The following is a 21,924-nucleotide window of genomic DNA, read 5'->3' as shown; positions in this document are numbered from 1 at the left end:
CACAAAGACTAATGATATGTTTAAGCTGTGTCTAAAGTTTTATGTTTTCTCCCAATCTCAAGTCACACAGACCTTTGATATGTATGTAAGCCTTGGGTTAAAGTGTTTCAATCTCAGCACAGAGACTTCTATGAAACCATGGGTACCAAAACCAAACCATCACAAAGACTTATGATTTTTCAAAGCCCTGTGTAAAGGTAATTTTGTTTCCTATAATCTCAGTCACAAAGACTGATGATTTTGTTAAGCTGTGGGTAAAAGAGAGTCTCAATCTCAATCACAAAGACTAGCTGATATTTTTTTAAAACCTACGGGTAAAGTGTTGTTTTTTCTCCCATTCTCGAGTCACAAAGACTTTTGATTTTTTTGTAAGCCTTGGTTAAAAGTGTTTCAATCTCAGTCACAAAGACTGATGATTTTTTCAAGCCACAGGTAAAGGGATTGTTTTTATCAATCTCAGTCACATAGACTGCTGAATTTTTCAAGCCATGGGTAAAGGGATCACAATCACAAGGACCGATGCTCTTTTAAAGTCGTGGGTATCAAAACCAATCACACCAAAGTGTTCTGCTTCTTTGTCTAAAAGACTTCAACATCCAACCAAATATATGCCGTTCAGACCTTGGTACTAAAACAAATCCAACCAAAGTGTAATGTTTCTGAATCACAGTCACAAAGACAGATGATTTTTTAAGTGAGAATCACAAAGACTGATGATTTTGTTAAGTTGTGGGTAAAAGTGAGAGTCACAAAGACTGATAATTATGTTAAGCTGTGGGTAAAAATGTTGTGGGTAAAAGTGAGAGTCACAAAAACTGATGATTATGTTAAGCTGTTGGTAAAAATGTTGTGTTTTCTCCCAATCTCAGTCATGAAGACTGCTGATTTTTGTAAAGCTGTGGGTAAAAGTGTTGTGTTTCTACCAATCTCAGTCACAAAGACTTATAATCTTTTTGTAAGCCTTGAGTAAAAGTGTTGTGTTTTCTGCCAATCCAATTGTTATGTTTCTTTGCCTAAAAGACTCATCAAGATCCAAAGTGTTGACCGTGATACAAAACAATTTTCCCAATCTTAGTCACAAAGACTTCTGATTTTTTAAAAGTTATGGGTAAAAGTGTTGTGTTTACTCTCAATCTCAAGTCACAAAGACTTTTGAATTATTTAGAAGCCTTGGGTAAAAATGTTTCAATCTTAGTCACAGAGACTGATGATGAATTTTTTATAAGCCTTGGGTAAAAGTGTTGTGTTTTCTCCCAATCCAAGTGTTATGTTTCTTGGCCTAAAAGACTTAAGATCAAACAATTGTGTTAGCCGTACTAAAACCAATCCAACCAAAGGGTTATGTTCCCCAATCACAATCACAAAGACTGATGATTTTTAAAGCCGTGGATACCAAAACCAATCCAACCGAAAGTGTTCTGCTTCTTTGTCTAAAAGTCTTAACATCCAACCAAAGTGTTATGTTTCCCAATCAGTCACAAAGACTGATGATATTTTACATCTGTTCTTAATCACAGTCACAAAGACTGATGATTTTTTGAAGCCACGGGTAAAGGGATTGTTTTTATCAATCTCGTCACATAGACCGATGAATTGTTTCAAGCCCATGGGTAAAGGGATCATGATCACAAAGACTAATGTTCTTTTAAAGTCGTGGGGTACCAAAACCAATCCAACCAAAGTGTTCTGCTTCTTTTTCTAAAATAACATCCAACCATAGTTATTAGCCGTTGGTACTAAAACCAATCCAAACCAAAATGTAATGTTTCTGAATCACAGTCACAAAGACTGATGATTTTTAACAGCAGTGGGTAAAAGTAAGAGTCACAAAGACCGATGATTATGTTAAGTTGTGGGTAAAAATGTTGCCTTTTCTCCCAATCTCAAGTCACAAAGACTTTTGATCTCTTTAGAAGCCTTGGGTAAAAGTAGTCACAAAGACTTTTGATTGTTTTATAAGTCTCGGGTAAAAGTGTTTCGATATCAGTCACAGAGACTAAAGTGTTCTGATCTCAAGTCACAAAGAGTTTTGATTTTTTTAGTAAGCCTTGGGTAAAAGCGATTCAATCTCAGTCACAAAGACTGCTGATTATGTTAAGATGTGGGTAAAAGAGAGTTCCATTCAATCTCAGTCACAAAGGCTGCAGATTTTTTTTTAAAGCTGTGGGTAAAAGTGTTTCAATCTCAGTCATAGAGACTTGATGATTTTTGTATAAGATTTGGGCAAAAGTGTTGCAATTTCAAGTCACATAGACTTATATGAAGCCATGGGTACCAAAACCAATCCAACCGATTATGTTTCCCAATCACAGTCACAAAGACAAATGATCTTCTAGTGTCGTCGAACCAATACCAATCCAACCAAAGTGTAATGTTTCTGAATCATAGTCACAAAGACTGATGATTTTTGTAAAGATGTGGGTAAAAGTGTTGTGTTTTCTCTCAATCTCAAGTCACAAAGACTTTTGATTTGTTTATAAGCCTTGGGTAAAAGTAGTCACAAAGACGATGATTGTTTTATAAGCATGGGGTAAAAGTGTTTCGATCTTAAGTCAAGACTAGGGTAAAAGTGATTCAATATCAGTCACAAAGACGATGAATGTATTATAAGCCTTGGGTAAAAGTGTTCCGATCTCAAGTCACAAAGACTTTTGATTGTTTTATAACCCTTAGGTAAAAGTGTTTCGATCTCAGTCACAGAGACTGATTCTAAGCCTTGGGTAAAAAGTGTTCTGACCTCAAGTCACAAAGACTTTTGATTTTATTATAAGCCTTGGGTAAAAGTAGTCACAATGACTGATGATTATTTTATAAACCTTGGGTAAAAGTGTTCCGATCTCAAGTCACAAAGACTTTTGATTTTATTATAAGCCTTGGGTAAAAGTGATTCAATCTCAGTCACAGAGACTTATGATTTGTTTATTAACCTTGGGTAAAAGTATCTCGATCTCAAGTCACAGAGACTTTTGATTTTTGTAAGTGTTCCCATTTATAGTCACAAAGGCTGATGATTTATTTATAAGCCTTGGGTAAAAGTGTGTTGATCTCAAGTCACAAAGACTTTTGATTTTTGCATAAGCCTTGGGTAAAAGTGTTCCAATCTCAGCCTTGGGTAAATGTGTTTCGATCTCAAGTCACAAAGACTTTTGATTTTTGCATAAGCTTGGGTAAAAGTGTTCCAATCTCAACCTAGGGTAAAAGTGTTTCGATCTCTAAGTCACAAAGACTTTTGATTTTCGTATAATCATTGGGTAAAAGTGTTCCCAATCATAGTCACAAAGACTGATGATTTTTAAAGCCAAAACCGAGGGTAACTTGATCCAGCAAACTGAAACCCAATTCCAATTATAATAGTCTGTCGAGATAATTCTATTAAGCCGTTGGTATAGGGATTGGTTTTGCAGCCTCTGGTCTAAAGTCAGAAGGGACAATGTCCCCAAAAGAGAATATGACAAAACACCATTAGTTTGAGTGTTTGCCTATGTGATCGATCTCTCTTGGGTTTTAAAGAAAAACAAAAACAAAACAAAAATCACGAAAACCAAAACTAACAAAAACAAAATCAAGTAACGAACTTGAAATTCAGAGAAACCCAGATTCGTTGGGGTTTTGCAAATATCAAATCCGATTGAAAACGAAAACATAATGAAATAAAGAAACCCTAAAAAAAAGCTGAAGAGAATTGGGGGTCATTGTAAGAAATCTCCCAAATTCTACAAACCCTAGCCTAAACAGAGAAAGAAAACGAATCGAAAACCCAAAGAAAACGAAACGAAAACCCAAAGAAAACGAAAACGTAATGAAATTAAGAAACCCTAAAAAAGAACGAACGAACGAACTTGAAATTCACAGAAACGCAGAATCGTTAGGGTTTCACAAATATCAAATCCGATTGAAAACGAAACGAAAACCCGAAGAAAACGAAAACGTAATGAAATTAGGAAACCCTAAAAAAAAGTTGAAGAGAATTGGGGGGGTCATCGTAAGAAATCTCCCAAATTCTACAAACCCTATCTAAACAGAGAAAGAAGAACTAAAAATTCTAAGATTAAAATTATGACTCAGAGTCTCTCTGATAAAAGCTTCCTCTCCCTATTTATAAACAAACAAGTCGGTGATCAGGCAGATACGCGTTTTCCTTTTTTTGTTTTCTTATTTTCCTTTTTCCTTTATTTTTGTTGTTGTTATAAGTGTTTCCTTTTTTTTTATTCTTTCCCTTAGAAAAAGCCTTGTGACTGAAAAAATCAGAGGGAAACAAGAGAAATATGATCTAACACATTGGTAGAGGCGAGAGTTTTATCACAAAAGTTACCTGAACTATGGAAGGGTTGAATATAACATCAGGGACTTTGAATCTATCAGCACCAATTTCAAGTCTCCTGTATTGCAAGCCAGAAGTTAATAAGATGATGTGATTGAATAGAGACAATAATCAAGTTTCCTGAGAAAAATGAATACTGCCTCTACGTCAAAAATACTAGTACGTCAAAAAAGCCTCCTGTATTGCAAGCCAAAGCATTTGCATTTGGAGAAAAAAATAACAACAACAAACACATAAACTGGGGCTTATTGGCCATCGGGAAGCTCGTAAGACGTCGTTGGAATGTTCGAATATGATTTGTCTGAAAAGAAAATTAAGATATCAGGCTAATAAAGCAAGTTACTGTTCATTATACTTTCAGGGATCTTGTCCCTGTGTCTTCTAAGCAGGGACTAAATTGTGAAGATAAGCAAATGAATTAAACCAAAGAAAGACACGAAAAAAGTCATACCATCATAGGGAGTGTCTGGAACCCGACATATAGAATCCTTGATATGACAGCCTGTGAGTAAAGAAACGGACTATAAAATATCACTATTCAACGTTACACTTATGTTTAAAAAATGGAACTTTCCAAAATCCACACTGATAAGAATTCATATCAATGGCAGATCAGGACGAAAATTCTGCGATAGTTTGGAAATAAAATATGGGCAAATTGAGTAATACATATACGGATATACCTTTTGAAGAACATAACCGTCATGCACTGGTGAAATAGTCGTGGATCCTCCACCACTGAAAGGGGGGAAAAGCGTGAATACAATCAGTGCTTCCCAAATGAATCATACAAACTGTAAATAAGGTACCCTTTCACGTCAAATAAGATACAAATAGCCTAAGCTTCTGTTTAATATGAAAAGCATGGAGTTACAGTTCTCCAAACTCATCTTCTAAGAACAGAGAACGCAGTCTCTGATCTCTAACAAACTCACACAATTCTGATCACGCAGGATGATCTTTACTAAACACTCTCTCTTCTATTTATAGTGATCCTCATGATCTGATACTGCTAACTAACTTCTTCTTCTCTTCCTTTCTGCTGCCAACTCAGCCTCAAGCTCCTTTCTCTCAATACTTATCAGATACATAAGAGAGAATAAGTTCCAGATTCCAAAGATGAAAACAGCATTGATATAAGATAGAGAAACCAGACTTTTCTCTTTGCTGTTGTGTGTTCAAAGGGGGCTCTGCTAGCAGCATCGGATGTTCCTTGGGATCAATCATTAGACATCCTAAACAAATAACATTTAAACAGAGGAGTTCATCAACCAACCACATAAATGAAAAGGAAAAAGTTAAAACAATGAAGACAAAAAAAAAAAAACTGATAGATTATACGAGTTACCTAAAAGCATGGTCCCATAAATTGTCCACCATATCCCAATCAGTTACAATGCCATCCTTTATGACACTATCTGGAGAAACTAAAAAAATCACACACACATGGAGAAACTAAAAAAATCATCCCTCGATTCTAACCAGCTTGAAGTCTGTAACATTAGTTCATGACAAAAATCCTGACCTCCATTTGATCACGGCGAAAATTCAAAGCTTGAGACCCAAAGTAAAGCTTCCGTTTGTCGTTTTCTTAATCAGACTCCACGACATTGGTTTTTGCATCCTCCGTATTAGCAGCAACATCATCAATATCCATTCCAGTTCCATCTATTGCTCCAACAACCTTATGACACATCATCACAACAACAACAACAACAAAAAAAATCTAAACTTTAAGGAAAACAAAGGGCCTAAATTTAAGGAAAACAAACTCAATTGCAAACAAAGGAAGTTGGAGGAATGAGAAACTAAGACTTACGGAGGGGAAAACAGCTTTGGGGGCATCTTCTCCAGCGTAACCAGCTTTGCAAGTGTGTGAACCCAAGTCAACTACAATAGCTGACACTTCATCTGTCCAACAGATACGAAATCCACCACAGAAAGAAAAGTTAAGACCTTGACGAGAGACGAACTCAAGCGAAAAGGAAAAAGATGTTGTGAGCTGAATTTAGGGAGGGATCAAATATAACCTACCTCCGCCGTACATGGCTGCCGAGAATGCGAGAGGCGGAGAGGTTTTCTCTATCGGAGCTTCGTCGGAGGGTTTATGAACGGACCACAGAAGTAACTGTTGAAAGTGAGTTTGATTTTGTCAGGATTTCACTTTGCCTCGGCTTGTGATGTGAGTATAATATAATAAGGAAGAAAAGGACTGAAACAAAAAGACTAAATATAGAGGGACTAAAACTAAAGAAACTGAAAATAAAAGGACTAGGAAATAAAAAATGTGAAGAAAAAAATAAACGCCGTTGCCGGGGATCGAACCCGGGTCACCCGCGTGACAGGCGGGAATACTTACCACTATACTACAACGACATTATTGACTAAGTTTCCCAGTTATATTTTATAACTAACACTTGATAAATGTGCTAAAGAGTTGGTTTATGGGATTCTGGTACTTTCGATTGGTCAAACTCGAAACAAGAAGCAAGCATCATTTACGAATGAACTCAAATAATACACAAACATGAAGATCTCAATTCTCAAGTGTTGCAACAATTTGACACACATCATGTGTGCAATAACAATACCTATCCACCGTCTCACACCAAACCAATTGATTCTGACCTTAAATTACCCAGAAAAAACCTCCCATTATCTCCAAAACAAAGAAGAAAGAAAACTAAATCTCCTAGAGAAAATGGCTTCTTCTACTCTCTTTATCACTCTTCTGATCTCCTTGTTGTCACCATTCTTTCTCCGACTGGTTGTTGCTCAAGTACCATCTACATGTGCCTCCAGGCTGCTTTCCTTAGCTCCATGTGGTCCATTCGTTCAAGGCTTTGTCCAGCTTCCGGCTCAGCCTTGTTGTGACAGCTTAAACCAGATCTATAGCCAAGAAGCAAACTGTCTCTGTCTCTTCCTCAACAACACATCTACTTTATCCCCTGCTTTTCCTATCAATCAGACTCTTGCTCTACAATTGCCTCCACTTTGCAACATTCCAGCCAATTCATCTTCTTGCTCCTCCTCGTCCTCCACCGCCCCTGGTACGTAAACGACACTTCTACTTTGTGCTCTGTGAGATTCACTGTTTCATGAAACTTATGAAAGTGTTTTCGGTTTATAGTAGGAGGGGTGCCTAGTGATTCCTCCTCTGTTGCACCACCACCTTCCTCGTCTGTTGCTCCACCACCTTCTAGCTCAAATGGTTCTCGGGTCGCAGGTAAGCCACTTTTTACCAAAGTTTTCAGTGTCTGGGAAAACCAAAACATCAAAAAAATTAACACTCAACAAAAAATGTTACTTTTCACTTTATTCAGCGACTCCAGTGGCTCAAATGGACCCAAGACCCACCAGTTTCATGGGATTAGGCTATGGTTTAAAATCCTCTGGCTCCAAGTCCGAGACTCAGCTAATCATCCTTGCACTTGCTGCGGTTCTACCAGCCACTCTCCTCCTCAACTGAGTCCGTCTGCATTAAACTACCATCTCGTATTAAGTTACTCTCTCCTGTTGTGTTTTCTCTATGAATTAACATCAACTTTATTGCTCTACGTTATTGGTATGTTTCCTAAAGAAGTAAGCAGTTCTTGAAATGAAATCACAAAAGCAGAACAATGAAGAACAAATACTCTTCCTTTTAACTTTTAAATCTGTAACATTATAAACACAACCAAACAAGATCAACTTGGAATATGGCTTTTTTAAAAACACCCCCAAAAAGCAAAAAAAGGTTCAGTCTTTATAAATCTTTCTCTAAACACTGAACTGATCACACTATTCCAAACTAGGCGCCACTTCTGTTGGGTTGGACTCGAACACATCTTCAGAGTTGGAACTCTCTGCTTCATCAAGAAGGTCACGAGATTGGATCGCCTCTTTATACACTGGCGTCTCTTTGAAATCCGTAGCACCTTCATTATACGTCCCCGCCGCAAGTCCACCGGAGATTAGCTGTCACAACACTCAAACCATTGTGACTTGAATTGACTTAACTTAAGTTGAGGACTTGAATTATGAGTATTGAAATGTTACCGCGAAGAGGATTCCGAAAGCCCATAAGTACTGAACGAAGAACCCTAAACCATCCCACTTCTCACCTTCCCAAGGATCTGCTTCAAGCCCAGGAAGATCCTTAATCGCATATACCGGCGCGTCTTTTGGATCACCTCTGAACCGAGTATTCACAACCGTCCTATCTCCACCGTCGTCTTCCAAGCTGATTTNACACCCCCAAAAAGCAAAAAAAGGTTCAGTCTTTATAAATCTTTCTCTAAACACTGAACTGATCACACTATTCCAAACTAGGCGCCACTTCTGTTGGGTTGGACTCGAACACATCTTCAGAGTTGGAACTCTCTGCTTCATCAAGAAGGTCACGAGATTGGATCGCCTCTTTATACACTGGCGTCTCTTTGAAATCCGTAGCACCTTCATTATACGTCCCCGCCGCAAGTCCACCGGAGATTAGCTGTCACAACACTCAAACCATTGTGACTTGAATTGACTTAACTTAAGTTGAGGACTTGAATTATGAGTATTGAAATGTTACCGCGAAGAGGATTCCGAAAGCCCATAAGTACTGAACGAAGAACCCTAAACCATCCCACTTCTCACCTTCCCAAGGATCTGCTTCAAGCCCAGGAAGATCCTTAATCGCATATACCGGCGCGTCTTTTGGATCACCTCTGAACCGAGTATTCACAACCGTCCTATCTCCACCGTCGTCTTCCAAGCTGATTTCGATCTGAGACGGCGGATTCTCGCCGTCGTAAACGCCGTTGTTTTCTTCCGGCTGATCCTTGGTCGTCGTCGTGGGGACGAGGCTCCGACGCTTCTTGCTGTCGAATCGACCGGTCTGTGCGGAAGGTTTTTTGGCGGCAGAGACAACGTGGTGACGGGTTCTTGACGGAGAAGGGAAGTTTACGAGTCGGAAGGTGAAGAAAGGATTACGAGAAGAATCCGTTAGGTCTTTACAATGGATTCTAGCTCCTCCGCCACCGCTACTCACGGTGAGAGCCATTTCTTTTTGTTGTGTGGATATGTGTGAGAGAGAGGGAAGAAGCGAGAGATTCGAAGAAGATAAGGAAAAACAAATTTCGGGTCTTATTAAACCCGACCCGATCCCACTTGACCCGCTTCTTTGCCTATTTAACTTTTTTTTTAAACATAAATCGAAATTATCATAAATTCCACAATACAACAATTTAATACAGTCGTGTGAGAAACATTAAAGAGAAAAAATAGACCATACTAATTTTTTTTTATTGACTAAATCATTTGTTTAGTCCTAAACTAACGACGTGTTTGATAAACCCATCTAAATCTTTAACAGAGCTCCCATGTTCTTGGACCGCATCCAACGCTGCTTTCCTCAGCTCCACCGCTTTGATCCTCTCCGTTTGCTTTCCAGTCACAGCATCAGCGAAAACTCTAGCTAACGCGTCTGGGTCAGGCACGGTATCTGGTCCTTCGCAAGCACGCACGCCCACTCTCAGCTGGTCGACCACCAGAGACGCGTCTGTGTACTGGTCTGCTCTCATCGGCCACGTCAGCATCAAAACGCCCGCGACGACCGCCTCCATCACGGAGTTCCAACCGCAGTGCGTTAGAAACGCTCCCACTGCTCGGTGACGTAGCACAGCTACTTGTGGAGCCCATCCTCTGATCACCAGACCCCTCCCAGCCACACGATCGTCAAAGCCGTCTAGGATGTTCCCACGTGACGAATCTTCCTCGACGGGCTCCTTTACGGCCCATACGAAATGGACGCCGCTTTTCTCGAGCCCAGAAGCGAGCGCAAGAGTCTGCTCCTTGGTCAAAACAGCTTGACTTCCGAAGCACACGTACACCACGTGGTCATCCTCACGTGCGTCTAGCCACGACATCACGTGATCGACAGAAACTGAGTTCGGCCCACCGCGATTATCACCGGATACTGGAAGAATTGGTCCTACGGCCCATACACGATCATGGCCCATCTCTCGCTTAAGATACTCGAGATAAACACCTTCCATGGCGGTGAAAGAGTTGACGACGAGTCCCCAACTCGCCACGTTGTCTCTAAACGAGTCTCTCACGAATTCCCAAGTTGGATCTCCGTGAACGTAACTTCTGTAAATCGAAGAGACGTGAGACCAAGGGTATTTCGGACAATTCGGGATCTTGGGAAACTCGAGGATCTCGTCATCTTCATGTTTCTTGGTGGGCATATCGACCCACAACGTATTGAGGATGCAGCAAGTGATAGCAGCGGAGGGAGAGAATTCGAAACGAGGGATTCCGAGGTTTTGGGTCCAGCCAAGGAAGAAATCAGAGACGATGGCTACAGGAGGAGAAGGATGAGAAGCAATCCAAGAGAGAAGCGGCGCGTGGAGATCACCAAGCGCGTGGATCATTGAAGGGAAGGCGGAAGGAGGTAAGTCTTGGACGTTTTCGACGCCGGGAGGGATCGAAGGGTGAGAAGGAAAAGGGAGGATAAGTGTTTCGATGTTAACTCCTGCGGAGAGAAGAGGAGAGAGGAAAGGGAGGTTCTTTGGGGTGACTAAGACTGTTATGGTTAAGGCGGCGCCGCCACGGAGAGCTAGGCGGTGGGTGAAGTCGAGGAGGGGAATCAGGTGGCCTTGCGCCGGAAATGGAAAGATCAAGACCTGAGTCTTTGTAGGAATGTTCTTTTCTTCCGATACTGTCAATGTCATAATGACACTTTTTAGTTAACTTTCTTGTTTTTGCCGGAATGGTTATTTGGTGGTGCCAAAAGAAGAAAGAGGAGAGTGATTTAAATAGAGATGTGTTTAGTGCTAACTGTTGTTAATTGCCGATTTGCGTTACCCATTGTTATCCCAACACTTAGAGAAAATGCTTACGACTCTTTTGATAATACCGTGTGGTTGTGGGTCTTTTGATTTATTTAGCATCCAATAACACTTGCGAAGAGCACTAATTGGGATTGAACATTTTTACGTAACGCCTCTTACATTGTTTGCTTATTGTAGCAAAATGGTTTCTCGCTCCTCATAGGTACACGTCTGAAAACATACGATTTTGGTATTAACTTTTTTAAAGCAGAAAGAGTAGGTACAAGTCGTGTGGGTAGGTACTTTACCCATAAAATCGTGTGTTGGTACAGTAAATATTGGAAACAGTTTCAAGTAAGCAACTCTATGTATTGGGGTGCTTTGCCAAAAATTTGCGTAGTTACAAATATTACCGAATCTACTTCAAAGCTCTGGTTCACAGGCCTCCTTTAGCATTCAAAAGCCTCAAATGGCCAAGATAGGTGACTTAACTAGGTCCAAATGTTTGGTGCTAAACCCTTTAGTCTCCTCGTCAGTCATTGACAAAGCCGAGTTCACATGCGATAGCAAGATGGTCGCTTCCCCATTTCTGCAAATTTGCATCAGTCAGAAACTTGTAGGCAACTCTCCCAACAATCACGATGTTTTTACCGTTTAAATTGAACAGAGATTTTCCAGTCTTTATAGGGAAATTACTAACTCAAGAAAGCAAAGGGAAAAGAAAAGATAGTTAGCCACTACTTGACCTAAAAAAAACATATGATACCTCACTTGGTAGTCCACATGTTCTTGTCAAAACATCAGTTGGCAAGGTTTCAAGAACCCTGACAGGAACAAGTTCCTTTGTGTGCCTGATTTCAATTCCTCAGATTAATGTTTGGGATTATATAAAATAATATAAGCATATATCACCACAGACTTAACTATATATAATCAAAAGCTCTAATCAATGATATCAAAACAGACTTACCATATATAATCAACTGTTCCCAGGAACCTGGAATGATATGTTGTTGCCAATGGTTCACCGCGTTGATCTCTCGTTCTATGAGTACCCTGAAGATCTCAGGTTTTAGCATACTAAATGGAAAGCTACAACATCATAAAATATGTTCCCCACGTTTCTCAGTATCTAGTATAAAAGAAGGCCACAGTTCCTAAAGGCGTTCTGAGTTTGTATGGATTTTCTATTCTTGAGGTAAGGGAAACCTATTTTAGTATTCCTCTAATACATATTTCAATGCTTTCAATACGCCCAGAAGTCGAGAACAAGAAACAAAAAAACTTACAGGAACTCCACTATATGCGCTATGAAGCTTCAGTTGATGTTGGACATGAGTGCTTGCTTGACCACCAGTTGCAAACTGTAGTTCTTCCTTGCTCCATACATTGGGTAGTGATCCGGATGTGGATACTGCAGCCCTGAAGAGAGGGGAAGTTGTTAAGTTAGACTAAATCGAGATAAGATCTGAGGAATACCAAGTTGATAAAGCACAGACCAAAGAAGAGATATAAGTAATCTATCAGTTCATCAGGTGAACCGAAAGGGAACGCAGACACATTACCCAGAAAACCAAAGATCTCGGTGAGTATCAAATTACCTAACTGCATACCGGTTTCTAAATGACCTCTTCTTTGGTTCCATTTCAGACTGGCCAGAAATTTGCCTGCGATTGTGTAATTGTGTATCCAACTGGAAAAAGGAAAATATAGAGTTTATTCTAACATTTCCAGCAAAGAAAGGAAAAAAATGTTGACAACGAAAATTGTAAAAGAAAGAGTCCAGGACCCTCAATGGAACTCACATCAGCTGAAGCTATGAAATCGTAAATTGCACTCTGTCCAGCATTTCAAGATTAAGTTTTAGAACACTATCAGCTAAATCAATAAATAATACAAACAAAAAAAACAAAAGTTGGTAAAGAGATAACCTGTGGAGTGCTATTCAGATCACCAGCAATCACCACTGGAATATTTCCCCATTCCTGTGATAACTGGTAAGCCTTCTCCAGAAATAGTCTTACCTAAAAGTTATGACATATCAACTATTAAAAAAACGAGCGAGCTACTAGAATTTCAATGAAGTTTCATCTATACTGCCAGGCATATATGTACTGATATATACATCACTTACTACCAACTAAATAACTGACATTTCCAAAGTCAGTAGCGACAACAATGCTCTACAGATTCTAAGGATAAACGAGTTTCATCAGAATTTTGTAGGGATCTAGCATGATATACCTGGCCTAGCTTGATATCCCCACGCTTAGGATTGAACAGGACATGTATATTCCCAACTACTAGCCGTCGAGGACTTAAAGATGTTTCAAATATCAGGCAACGAAACATGAGAGCGAGCATAAAATTTAGTAAGGATCTTAACAGTAACATACATATTCACTCCAGTAAGGGAATCAGAAGAGAACTCAGACATACTCTGAAGGTCGCACACTTAATTTAGACTTTGGGTCCTCATGGTTCATCTGTTAATTGACAAGGATGAAACTATCGAAAATTGAGTAATTATCATTTCTTCAAACACAACAGGAGGGGTAAAAAATCTAAAAAAACCCCAACAATGAAGATGCATCTTGCCATATCTCTGTGTGCTCCTATAACTAAGGAAAATCAGAGGAGACGAATATAGAGCAATTACTTTAAATGGTGCATACCTCTAAAACACAAAGTTGAGCAACATTGTTTCGCATGTCAAATCTATCAAACTCTATATGTTGATAGTCTAGAAGTTTAAATCTGCACTCACAACAGAAATATATCACGAATGATGAAACCAGAGAGCAAGAGTCTAACAAAATAAACAACATTGTGAAACAATTAGAAACCGAAGCCTTATAACTAATATATTGTGAAGGCAATTTCAAAGCTAAATAGAACTGGGAGATATATAATTTCCCTCGCTCCGATATAGAAATATTCCCTTTAGACAATTCAAATGGCTAGATTTCTGACTCCGGCATATAGAGACTTCCCAGTTCCCACCACACATACAAAATGACCTTAAATAGAAACAACAGGACTTACAATTTCTCTTTCCAGAATATAGCACAACCATCACTCGCTTCTCCAGTCCGACTCTAAAATAACACTAGATATATGAAAACGGTCACCAATGCATTTGAGGTAATAAAAGCTGTTCGACTCGTATATACCTTGTGAACACCTTGAAATCCCCTAGTTTTAAGAAGACCATCGAGATCATCAAAGCGGTCAACCTCCTGCAGTAAAATTGGAACATGAGAATGCAACCAGACTTCTCTTTGGAAATAAATGGAACTAAAATAAGCTCTTCTCAACATATTGTAGCTCTAGGCAGTTCACTGTTATTTTTTTAATAAAGAGAACACATTTCTCAACAAGAGAGTAAATCCTATAATGAACCATACATAAGGGAGATACATAAACCCCTGGAACTTGCCTGAAGACATAAGATGCTTGCATTATAGCGACTAATCTCCTTGCAGATGAGATGTTTCCGTCTACTCCACTCTAAGTGCTTCGGGGGAACGTTGTAATACAAGTCCATGTGGTTGGACGCATTGTCAACACCAAGTAGATTGTACGAAACTAAAACTACTTTATCTGAAAATTGAAAAAACGTTAAAAAAGGAATGTGATACTTCGTAAATTAAGCATTTATTATTCCGTGGAGATTGCAATTGCACAGACCTTGGAGATTTTCAAAATTGGTAGCGGAAAACACCCATTCGCGCTCACCGGAACTCGAGATTATCTCCTTTGTTCTCTTTCGCCGCCGCCGAGAAGATTTACCAGGCCTAACTGGTTTACAACTACGCCAACTTGAACCCGGCGCAAGAGGACGGTGAGGTTTTAGGGTTATTGACTCATGTCTATACGATGATTCCGAAATCGAACATCGCTTCCGCTTGGTGACGGTGGTTGAGTTCCCCGTCGAGTTCTTTCGCTCGTATTTACTCATGGCGTGAACTATCGCATTTATTCTGTGAAGTTAAACGGATTAAGACAAATCCACGACAACTAATACACGGCGGTGGATTAATAGAATTGGAGAAGAACATAGACGAAGCTGAGATGAAGCAGAAGATGAAAAATCAAAAAAAAAAAAAAATTCTCACCTCTCACCAAACAGAGATGAAGCAGAGACGAATTATTCGATGTGAGAACTGGTCTCAGTGACACTTCCGTTCCGTCGATGTGAGACCTGAGATACCTCCGTCGTCGATGTGAAGCCGTGAAAGAAGGATGGAGAAGAATAAAATCGTGAAAAAAAACAGAGGCGGAAGTAAAATTTAGGGTTGGGAAAACCGAACCGAACTAACTTACAACGAATTTTAACTGTAAATGCTGTCGATCAATTTTGCCTTAATAAACCGAATCCAAACCGAAATTTTAAAACTTCTATTCGGTTTGGTCCGGTTCGACAAGTAGACATCAAATGGATGTAAAATTAAAAATATGGTAGAATCAAATGGATGTAAAATTAAAAATATGGTAGCATCTACCAGTAAACAATCTGAAGATATGGTGCAAATCAGTGGTTGAAAATCTCTTGGAATTGCAAGGTAAATCAATCTTTATGCAATTGAGAATGTTGTGTAGACGAACTGATTGTGTATCCCTGTGATGCATCACTTCCCACGATCCGACAGAGCCTATGAGTTCCCAACCACTGAATCCCATATGATATGAATGTACTTCTTCTTTATTTATTTTTTTCCACAAATCAATTATATTAACATAAAAAAGTGTTAACAAAATACAGAAACATCCCAACACAATTTGATTATGATAAAACTGATGTTGCTGTAAATTCAACTCATGAACAATAGAGCAGCAAACAAGTATTCCAGGATCCCAGATCCAAGATTGACTTCCAATTCCCGAATCGGAAAAAACCATATGAGGAACACAAACTCTATTATAATAGAAAAGGAGGTGTTTTGGTGAAGAAACGATAGACACCGTTCGAAGACGGAAAGAAGCCGACACCATAAACCTTGGAATGAGACCAAAATAAGGTCAGAAATACACTCCCACGGAGGGAGAGAAAAGAGCCGAGACTGTGAGAATGAATTTGGACACAACTGTTGAGGGATGAGTTTTCGATTAATCCTGCAAAAGAGAAAGGCAAGAAAAGTGAGATTAAGATGATGAAGAACCAGAAGCGTGGAAGCTAAACGAAGAAGAAGAAGAATCGTGAAAGAAGAGAAGTCGAGAAGGACAATGATGTGTTATGGGCCTGCTGGTGTATGAGTGGTCAAGGTCCATGTCAAAGAAGAATTGTTAAAGGGTTTAGTTAAGACCTACTTGGTTGTAATGTTGTTCTGTTAAGTTTTAACTAAGTTAGTTAAGTTTAAGTCTCTAGAGTTGGTGCAAGTTGATGAGAACTGTTAAGAGTACAAGTTAGGACATTGACTTGTAAGGTGTGTAGCCGAGCTAGTGGAGAGTTGTTAGTCTAGAGCTTTTGAGTAAACTATGTAAGTGTGAAAAACCTTGTTATAAGGAGGTGTATGAATGAATGAGAGTTCAAAAAATTGAGTTCTTTGAGTAAAGAAAAGAAAAAGAAACAAATCTGAAATCAAAGTGAGAAGTTCAACAACAACAATCACAATCCGCGACATCATCTATTCTGGAAACCAGATTTTGCAAACAGAACGATGAAATCTGGGTGTTATGAAACAACACCAATGTCGAGATAGGAGACTGGATTGTGATTGACAGTCTCACATTTAGTAACAACACAGTGAGAAGGCAAAGAACATGGATTTAGATCTATACATAGAAAAGCAAAATGAAAAAATAAGAAGAGAAGAACCGACCGACGCCAGAGAAGCCGGCGTCGGCCGGTAACGGGGAAGAAAACGGAAGTTATAGGAGGGTCGCCTTAAGAGAGAGAACAGAGAGAAAACGGTTGAGAGAGAACTTCTCGTATTTTTTACTATTATACATCTTCTTTATATCACCAAAACAAGATCAAGATCAAGTACTTCTTCTTTATATCAAGATCAATGAGCGTCAATTTCTCCGAACCAACTTTTTATCAACATCCAGAAGCTTCATGTATAAAACGATGATGCTTTTTTAATACTGTGAAAACAAGGAATTTCAAACATGTACATCCAATATTTTTTTCATCTCCCATTTGACTATTTTTGTAACTTTGTCAACTCAATATATTTAAGTTTTTAAAAACAGTTATGATTCTAACATGGGGCATTTTTACAAACATTTTAGGATATAGGGCCAACATTTTTTTTAAAAAAATTATAATATAATAATAAAAATTATTGTTTTATTTTTTTTAAAAAGTTATTTTGTTTGAGATAATATTTATTTTTAATTGTTATGTAAATCTATTAGTCTATTTGAATGCTAATTATTTTAGCCATTATAGTATTTTATTTTTAACGTATTATTACAGTTTTATATTGTTTGTTTTTTGTATTTGCATTATTATTTTGTGAAATATAAAATAGTTATTTTAATATTATTATTGTGAGCAAATAAAAATTATTAATTTATCATCTATATAAATTTAGTTTTACCAACCCGCCAATGTGGAAATTAAAACACACATTTTCATACATTGAGTAATATCTATTCGTTTTAAAAATTTCAAATCACAACATATGCAGAAGAAAAAAATATGCATTTTCTTAATTATAAGTATTATATAAAAATTCCAAACAATTTGTAAATAAAATAAAATAAAATAAAGATGATAGGAGGATCATAATTTAAAATCTTAACAAAATCTTCGAATTTAGTTATTAAAAATAATTGTATTGTATTCTTGATATAAAATCTTAGTTTTTAAAATTCTGATTGGTTTATATATTTTTTAAAATAGAGAAAAAAAATATTTTTTTAGATTTTTTTAGATTTTTTAATACTTGATCTGTGAGTGTTTTTTATTTTTAATTAATTATATTTATTTAAATTAGTTAATTAAGCTTAATTAATTTTTTCTAATGGCAATTGAATGTAATTTTTTTATACATTTTAAGATTCGTTTCATATTTGTACTTCCCAATTAATATAGTAGGATATACTAAATATTACAAGAAATTTGAAAACATTCCAAAGTTATGGTATTTTGTGACTATTATATGCCCCAATTCCATCACTCACTATATATGATGAAAATAATTTTGAGTAGTCACTAGTTATTACTAAAATCATCCCACATGGTCACAATTATCAAACTAAAAAACTTATGAAGAGACAATTTTGTTTGATAAGTCCGATAATACTGTTTTTTCTTTCAATTTTGTTTCGAAAAGTCATCGCTTTATATATATATCGAATTCAATATTCCTGCATGTCTTACGTATTGGTGTCCAAGAGATTTATAAATTAACTTCTTTAGTGGTATACTACTATATATATTATAGTAGATTAGGTTCGGGTAAATACGCATGAATGAAATGTTAAGAAGTATTTTAAATATTAATTTATATTTTATTATAAAATGAAAAAAAATGATTTATAGTTCACAAACTTCATTTCAGAATACAATTTCAATGTATATTACATCATAATAAAATTAGATTTTTTTTTAAAAAATGTAAACATGGCAAGGGAGTAAATAAATAGTCGACATGTCAGCATTTGGAAGCTATATTAAACACCCAACTCGTGTTAATAATTTTCTTATTCTCCGATTAGTTAAAAAGAAGAATAAAAAATATATAAAAATCACTAATAATGGTTTACATTGATTCAGATTACGGAAACAAAGGCGGGTAGAATGACGAAAAAAAGAAACAATCGCCCAGCGACGGTCTTGGGCCAAATTTGGCGATGATGTATGCGACGGAGAACCAGAAAAACATGTACATTAACAATATTGTGAAAACGAGGAATTTGAAACATGGACAATAGGTGTTCAATATATTTTTCATGTCCCATTTGAGTATTTTGTAACTTTGTTGTTGCCCTTAACAAAGCAACCTCGATATATTTAAGTGTTAAAAAATAGTTATGATTCTAACATAGAGCATCTTTATAAAGTATAAACATATATACTAAATTTTATAAGAAATTTGAAAACATTTCAAAGTTATGGTATTTTGTGACTACTATATGCCCAATTCCATCACTCACTATATAATATATATGATGACATTAATTTTAACTTTTACAAGTTATTACTAAAAATCATCCCACATGGTCAAAGTTATCAACTAAAAACTTATGAAGAGACAATTTTGTTTGATAAGTCCGATAATACTGTTTTTTTCAATTTGGTTTCGAAAGTCATCGTTTTACTTTTTTAATGTAGGTGTTAGTAAGAATATCTAATATTTCCATGCTCGAAACAAAACCAAATAAAGAGGCAATAATCTAGTTATATATATATATATATATTTATATATATTTCAAATTCAATATTCTTGTATGTTTTATTGGGGTCCAAGAGATATCTAAATAAATTTCTATAGTGGTATATTGGTATATACTGTATTATATTAGATTATGTCCGCGTAAATATGTATGAGTAAGAAAAATATGTGAAATGTTAAGTATTATTCTAAATATTAATTTCTATTTTATTTAACTTTTAGTTTAAAAAAAATGATTTAGAGTTCATACACTTCATCTCAGAATATAATTTAAATTTGTATTACATCATAATAAAATTAGATTTTAATTCTAGGCGCTCAATCTCAATGGATAAGACTCTCAACTTTCATATCAAAAAAATAAGTGCTGAAGTAAAAATTTAGGGTCTAGATTTAATTTGGTTCAGGAAAACCGAATTAACCGAGAAGAGGTGGAAAAAAGAACGATCAAGAAAGAAAATTGTGAAAAAAGGCGGAAGTAAAACCAAACCAAACTAACCGAAAACCGAATTTAATTATAAATGTTGTCGATCAATTTTGCCGTAACAACCGAAATCCATAAACCTCTATTCGGTTCGGTATTGCGAAATTCAAGGGAAGATGAACCCACAAATTTTTCCTTCTCAAATCATAAGTGGGCCGGCTACAACCATCGACCCCAAGATCTTTCAGTTACAATTATAGTTCAGTAACTTCAGTTACCTCAATTAACAAGTATAACTGATTATCATCATACATTGCTGATTAAAAGTAAATTACAAGACGTCAAAATTAAGTGACGTCCTCTTCACGAAACGACCTTTGATTCGAGGTCTCTGCTCGGCATTAAGTTTGCGAACCTCGTATCTTATCTTCTTCGCGAACAACCTCGTCCTCCGTTTATCTCTATACCTCAACACCCTCGCCTCTCTCTCCACATCTGATCCTCCTCCGTCTCTCCCTTGCTGGCGTGTCACTGATCCCACGGCCGACTCTAGCTCGTCAAACCCACCCATCACATGTGACGGACACGTGTTGTTCCCTCCCAACTGGATCAATGACTTAAAACGTTAATCTCGTATATTTCAATCTGCTTAATTAGCTCAAAGTCAACGGAATAGAGATGAAAGAGATATTACCAAACAACAGTCGAGATTAAACTCCGGTTTGATTCCGGTTTCCCACGGTGAACCATGATTATCCCAAGCACTAATCACAGCTTCATAATCTAATCTCAGAAACAAACTCGCCTTTCTATCTTCATCCTCACATGTTTCTTGATCTGATCCTCCATGTTCACACTTGACTTCTTCTTCTTCCTCATCTTTGACCCTCTTCAAATCCTTACTATCAAACTCAAACCCTACGTTAGTCTCTTCTTTGACGAGTGCACTACTACTGTTTAATTCCTTGACTCGCAAGAAAGGATGTTCTTCCTCAAGTAAGCTCTCCACGTCCATAAAGATTTCCCCAAGATCCATATCGAACGGCAAGAACCCAATTAAACCTTCATCGTCGTCCATGATTGCCTTCTCGATCTCTCCCAAGTCTCCGCTGCTAGTGGTGATATCGACTCCATCAGGAACTAAACCGAAGCTGTTATCATCAATCACCATGTCTGAGAAAGGATCAAAAACCGGTACGCAACAGTTTAGACTCTCTTCGTTCTCGTCTGTAGAAGAAAACGAGAAAACCCCTTCTTCTTCTTCTACACCAAGCTCCGGAACCAGAGGATCGTTAGAATTATTCACATCTTGAATCTGCAACAGCTTGCTCCTAGGCGTTCTCGCCTTTCTCCTGAACCCTTCGTACCACACCGACGTAGTTTTGTCAGTCGCCTTTGTCTTCATCAGAAGCTCCGGAGATGAGGGTGATTGTAACCGGACACGTTCGTGACGTTTCGCCAAACTGTTAGCCGAGTGGATCGAAGCGTCGCAGCTTTGGCATAGGAAAGCATCATCGGCTGGGCAAAACCAACTAGCACGTGAAGATCTTTTCATGCACACGTCGCAGCCACGCGCCGCTGTCTTCCCTCCCGTCACTCCAGCGGCTCGGCTCTCCACCTCGACCACCATCGTTATTACGCAAGTGATGATCTTATAATTGATGAACTGGAGAGAGGCCTTGAGAAAAACCAAAGAGTTTGTTTTATATGGTTTTGCAACGAACGAACATTGGTGGTCTGTGTGACGTCTCGAATTTCTATTGGTATTTTCATTTTTTGAGTGCTACTTTAGAAAGAAAAAAAAATTAGTTGCATTTTGTGGTCTCAGTTATTTGGAGAGGGAGATAGTAATAGAAATTAAGCTCTAAACAATCTTATTCATATACTATGTAGTTGTATTTTAGAATAAGGATTTTTAAATAATTTTCGAATATCTAATACATTTACTTAAATTTTTACAATTAATGAAGCATATACCCGATTGTCTTAATCAAGGAATTTTGAGAATGAACTTCGTAACTTTTGTCTCTC

At 37.5% G+C, this 21,924-nt stretch overlaps 6 protein-coding genes and 1 non-coding gene across 10 annotated transcripts; 1 reads left to right on the top strand and 6 right to left on the bottom strand.

The window, feature by feature from the left end:
* Positions 5,403 to 6,368, bottom strand: LOC104753828 (actin-related protein 4A). The gene is given in 5 exon segments (XM_019237798.1): positions 5,403 to 5,511; positions 5,670 to 5,739; positions 5,822 to 6,005; positions 6,141 to 6,232; positions 6,356 to 6,368. Coding segments are annotated over 5 exon segments (468 nt in total).
* Positions 6,626 to 6,697, bottom strand: TRNAD-GUC. Its single transcript has one exon. It is a non-coding gene; the product is annotated as a tRNA-Asp (tRNA).
* On the top strand, positions 6,848 to 8,085 carry LOC104751255 (non-specific lipid-transfer protein-like protein At5g64080). The gene is made up of 3 exons (XM_019238493.1): positions 6,848 to 7,371; positions 7,455 to 7,547; positions 7,645 to 8,085. Exons 1-3 carry the CDS (start codon positions 6,849 to 6,851, stop codon positions 7,788 to 7,790), a joined length of 762 nt encoding a protein of 253 aa, XP_019094038.1. The 5' UTR covers position 6,848; the 3' UTR covers positions 7,791 to 8,085.
* LOC104751254 lies at positions 7,941 to 9,398 on the bottom strand. Of its 2 annotated transcripts, XM_010473168.2 has the most exons (3): positions 9,041 to 9,377; positions 8,360 to 8,523; positions 7,941 to 8,278 (listed from the first exon to the last, which is right to left on the bottom strand). In XM_010473168.2, exons 1-3 carry the CDS (start codon positions 9,345 to 9,347, stop codon positions 8,102 to 8,104), a joined length of 648 nt encoding a protein of 215 aa, XP_010471470.1. In that variant the 5' UTR covers positions 9,348 to 9,377; the 3' UTR covers positions 7,941 to 8,101. The 2 variants fall into 2 exon arrangements, with proteins under 2 accessions (XP_010471470.1, XP_019094037.1); XM_019238492.1 differs by lacking the exons at positions 7,941 to 8,278; positions 8,360 to 8,523 and adding an exon at positions 8,558 to 8,795 and having other exon boundaries at positions 8,877 to 9,398.
* Positions 9,497 to 11,218, bottom strand: LOC104751253 (UDP-glycosyltransferase 89B1). The gene has a single exon (XM_010473167.2). It carries the CDS (start codon positions 11,020 to 11,022, stop codon positions 9,601 to 9,603), a length of 1,422 nt encoding a protein of 473 aa, XP_010471469.1. The 5' UTR covers positions 11,023 to 11,218; the 3' UTR covers positions 9,497 to 9,600.
* LOC104751251 (carbon catabolite repressor protein 4 homolog 5) lies at positions 11,355 to 16,569 on the bottom strand. Of its 3 annotated transcripts, XM_010473164.2 has the most exons (15): positions 15,240 to 16,564; positions 14,812 to 15,104; positions 14,561 to 14,724; positions 14,295 to 14,360; positions 14,167 to 14,219; positions 13,797 to 13,878; positions 13,561 to 13,607; positions 13,366 to 13,438; positions 13,053 to 13,145; positions 12,927 to 12,959; positions 12,723 to 12,814; positions 12,411 to 12,543; positions 12,092 to 12,177; positions 11,888 to 11,972; positions 11,355 to 11,710 (listed from the first exon to the last, which is right to left on the bottom strand). In XM_010473164.2, exons 2-15 carry the CDS (start codon positions 15,080 to 15,082, stop codon positions 11,654 to 11,656), a joined length of 1,335 nt encoding a protein of 444 aa, XP_010471466.1. In that variant the 5' UTR covers positions 15,083 to 15,104; positions 15,240 to 16,564; the 3' UTR covers positions 11,355 to 11,653. The 3 variants fall into 3 exon arrangements, 2 of the variants coding, with proteins under 2 accessions (XP_010471466.1, XP_010471468.1); XR_761754.2 differs by lacking the exon at positions 11,355 to 11,710 and having other exon boundaries at positions 12,092 to 12,166; positions 15,240 to 16,569; XM_010473166.2 differs by lacking the exons at positions 13,366 to 13,438; positions 13,561 to 13,607.
* Positions 20,066 to 21,642, bottom strand: LOC104751250 (zinc finger protein CONSTANS-LIKE 7). The gene is made up of 2 exons (XM_010473163.2): positions 20,588 to 21,642; positions 20,066 to 20,497 (listed from the first exon to the last, which is right to left on the bottom strand). The coding sequence occupies exons 1-2, from the start codon at positions 21,521 to 21,523 to the stop codon at positions 20,225 to 20,227; spliced, it is 1,209 nt and encodes a 402-aa protein (XP_010471465.1). The 5' UTR covers positions 21,524 to 21,642; the 3' UTR covers positions 20,066 to 20,224.

The sequence above is a fragment of the Camelina sativa genome, chromosome 16 (genome assembly GCF_000633955.1).
Source record: "Camelina sativa cultivar DH55 chromosome 16, Cs, whole genome shotgun sequence".
In the NCBI taxonomy this organism is placed as follows: domain Eukaryota; kingdom Viridiplantae; phylum Streptophyta; class Magnoliopsida; order Brassicales; family Brassicaceae; genus Camelina; species Camelina sativa.
Note: the sequence above shows the minus strand (reverse complement) of the source record. Positions and strands in the feature narration are given on the sequence as shown.

Bases quoted from the DNA above. Each gene is read 5' to 3' on its own strand.
- LOC104751251 (XM_010473164.2), bottom strand. From the start codon at position 15,082: ATGAGTAAATACGAGCGAAAGAACTCGACGGGGAACTCAACCACCGTC. The intron at 13,608-13,796 runs GTATGCACCATT...GTCAATTAACAG, and splicing joins CTCAACTTTGTGTTTTAGAG to ATGAACCATGAGGACCCAAA. The intron at 11,973-12,091 runs GTAAGTCTGTTT...AATTGAAATCAG, and splicing joins GGAACAGTTGATTATATATG to GCACACAAAGGAACTTGTTC.
- LOC104751253 (XM_010473167.2), bottom strand. From the start codon at position 11,022: ATGACATTGACAGTATCGGAAGAAAAGAACATTCCTACAAAGACTCAG.
- LOC104751254 (XM_019238492.1), bottom strand. From the start codon at position 9,347: ATGGCTCTCACCGTGAGTAGCGGTGGCGGAGGAGCTAGAATCCATTGT. The intron at 8,796-8,876 runs GTAACATTTCAA...GTGTTGTGACAG, and splicing joins CTTTCGGAATCCTCTTCGCG to CTAATCTCCGGTGGACTTGC.
- LOC104751255 (XM_019238493.1), top strand. From the start codon at position 6,849: ATGAAGATCTCAATTCTCAAGTGTTGCAACAATTTGACACACATCATG. The intron at 7,372-7,454 runs GTACGTAAACGA...GGTTTATAGTAG, and splicing joins CTCGTCCTCCACCGCCCCTG to GAGGGGTGCCTAGTGATTCC. The intron at 7,548-7,644 runs GTAAGCCACTTT...CACTTTATTCAG, and splicing joins AAATGGTTCTCGGGTCGCAG to CGACTCCAGTGGCTCAAATG.
- LOC104751250 (XM_010473163.2), bottom strand. From the start codon at position 21,523: ATGGTGGTCGAGGTGGAGAGCCGAGCCGCTGGAGTGACGGGAGGGAAG. The intron at 20,498-20,587 runs GTAATATCTCTT...TCATTGATCCAG, and splicing joins TTAATCTCGACTGTTGTTTG to TTGGGAGGGAACAACACGTG.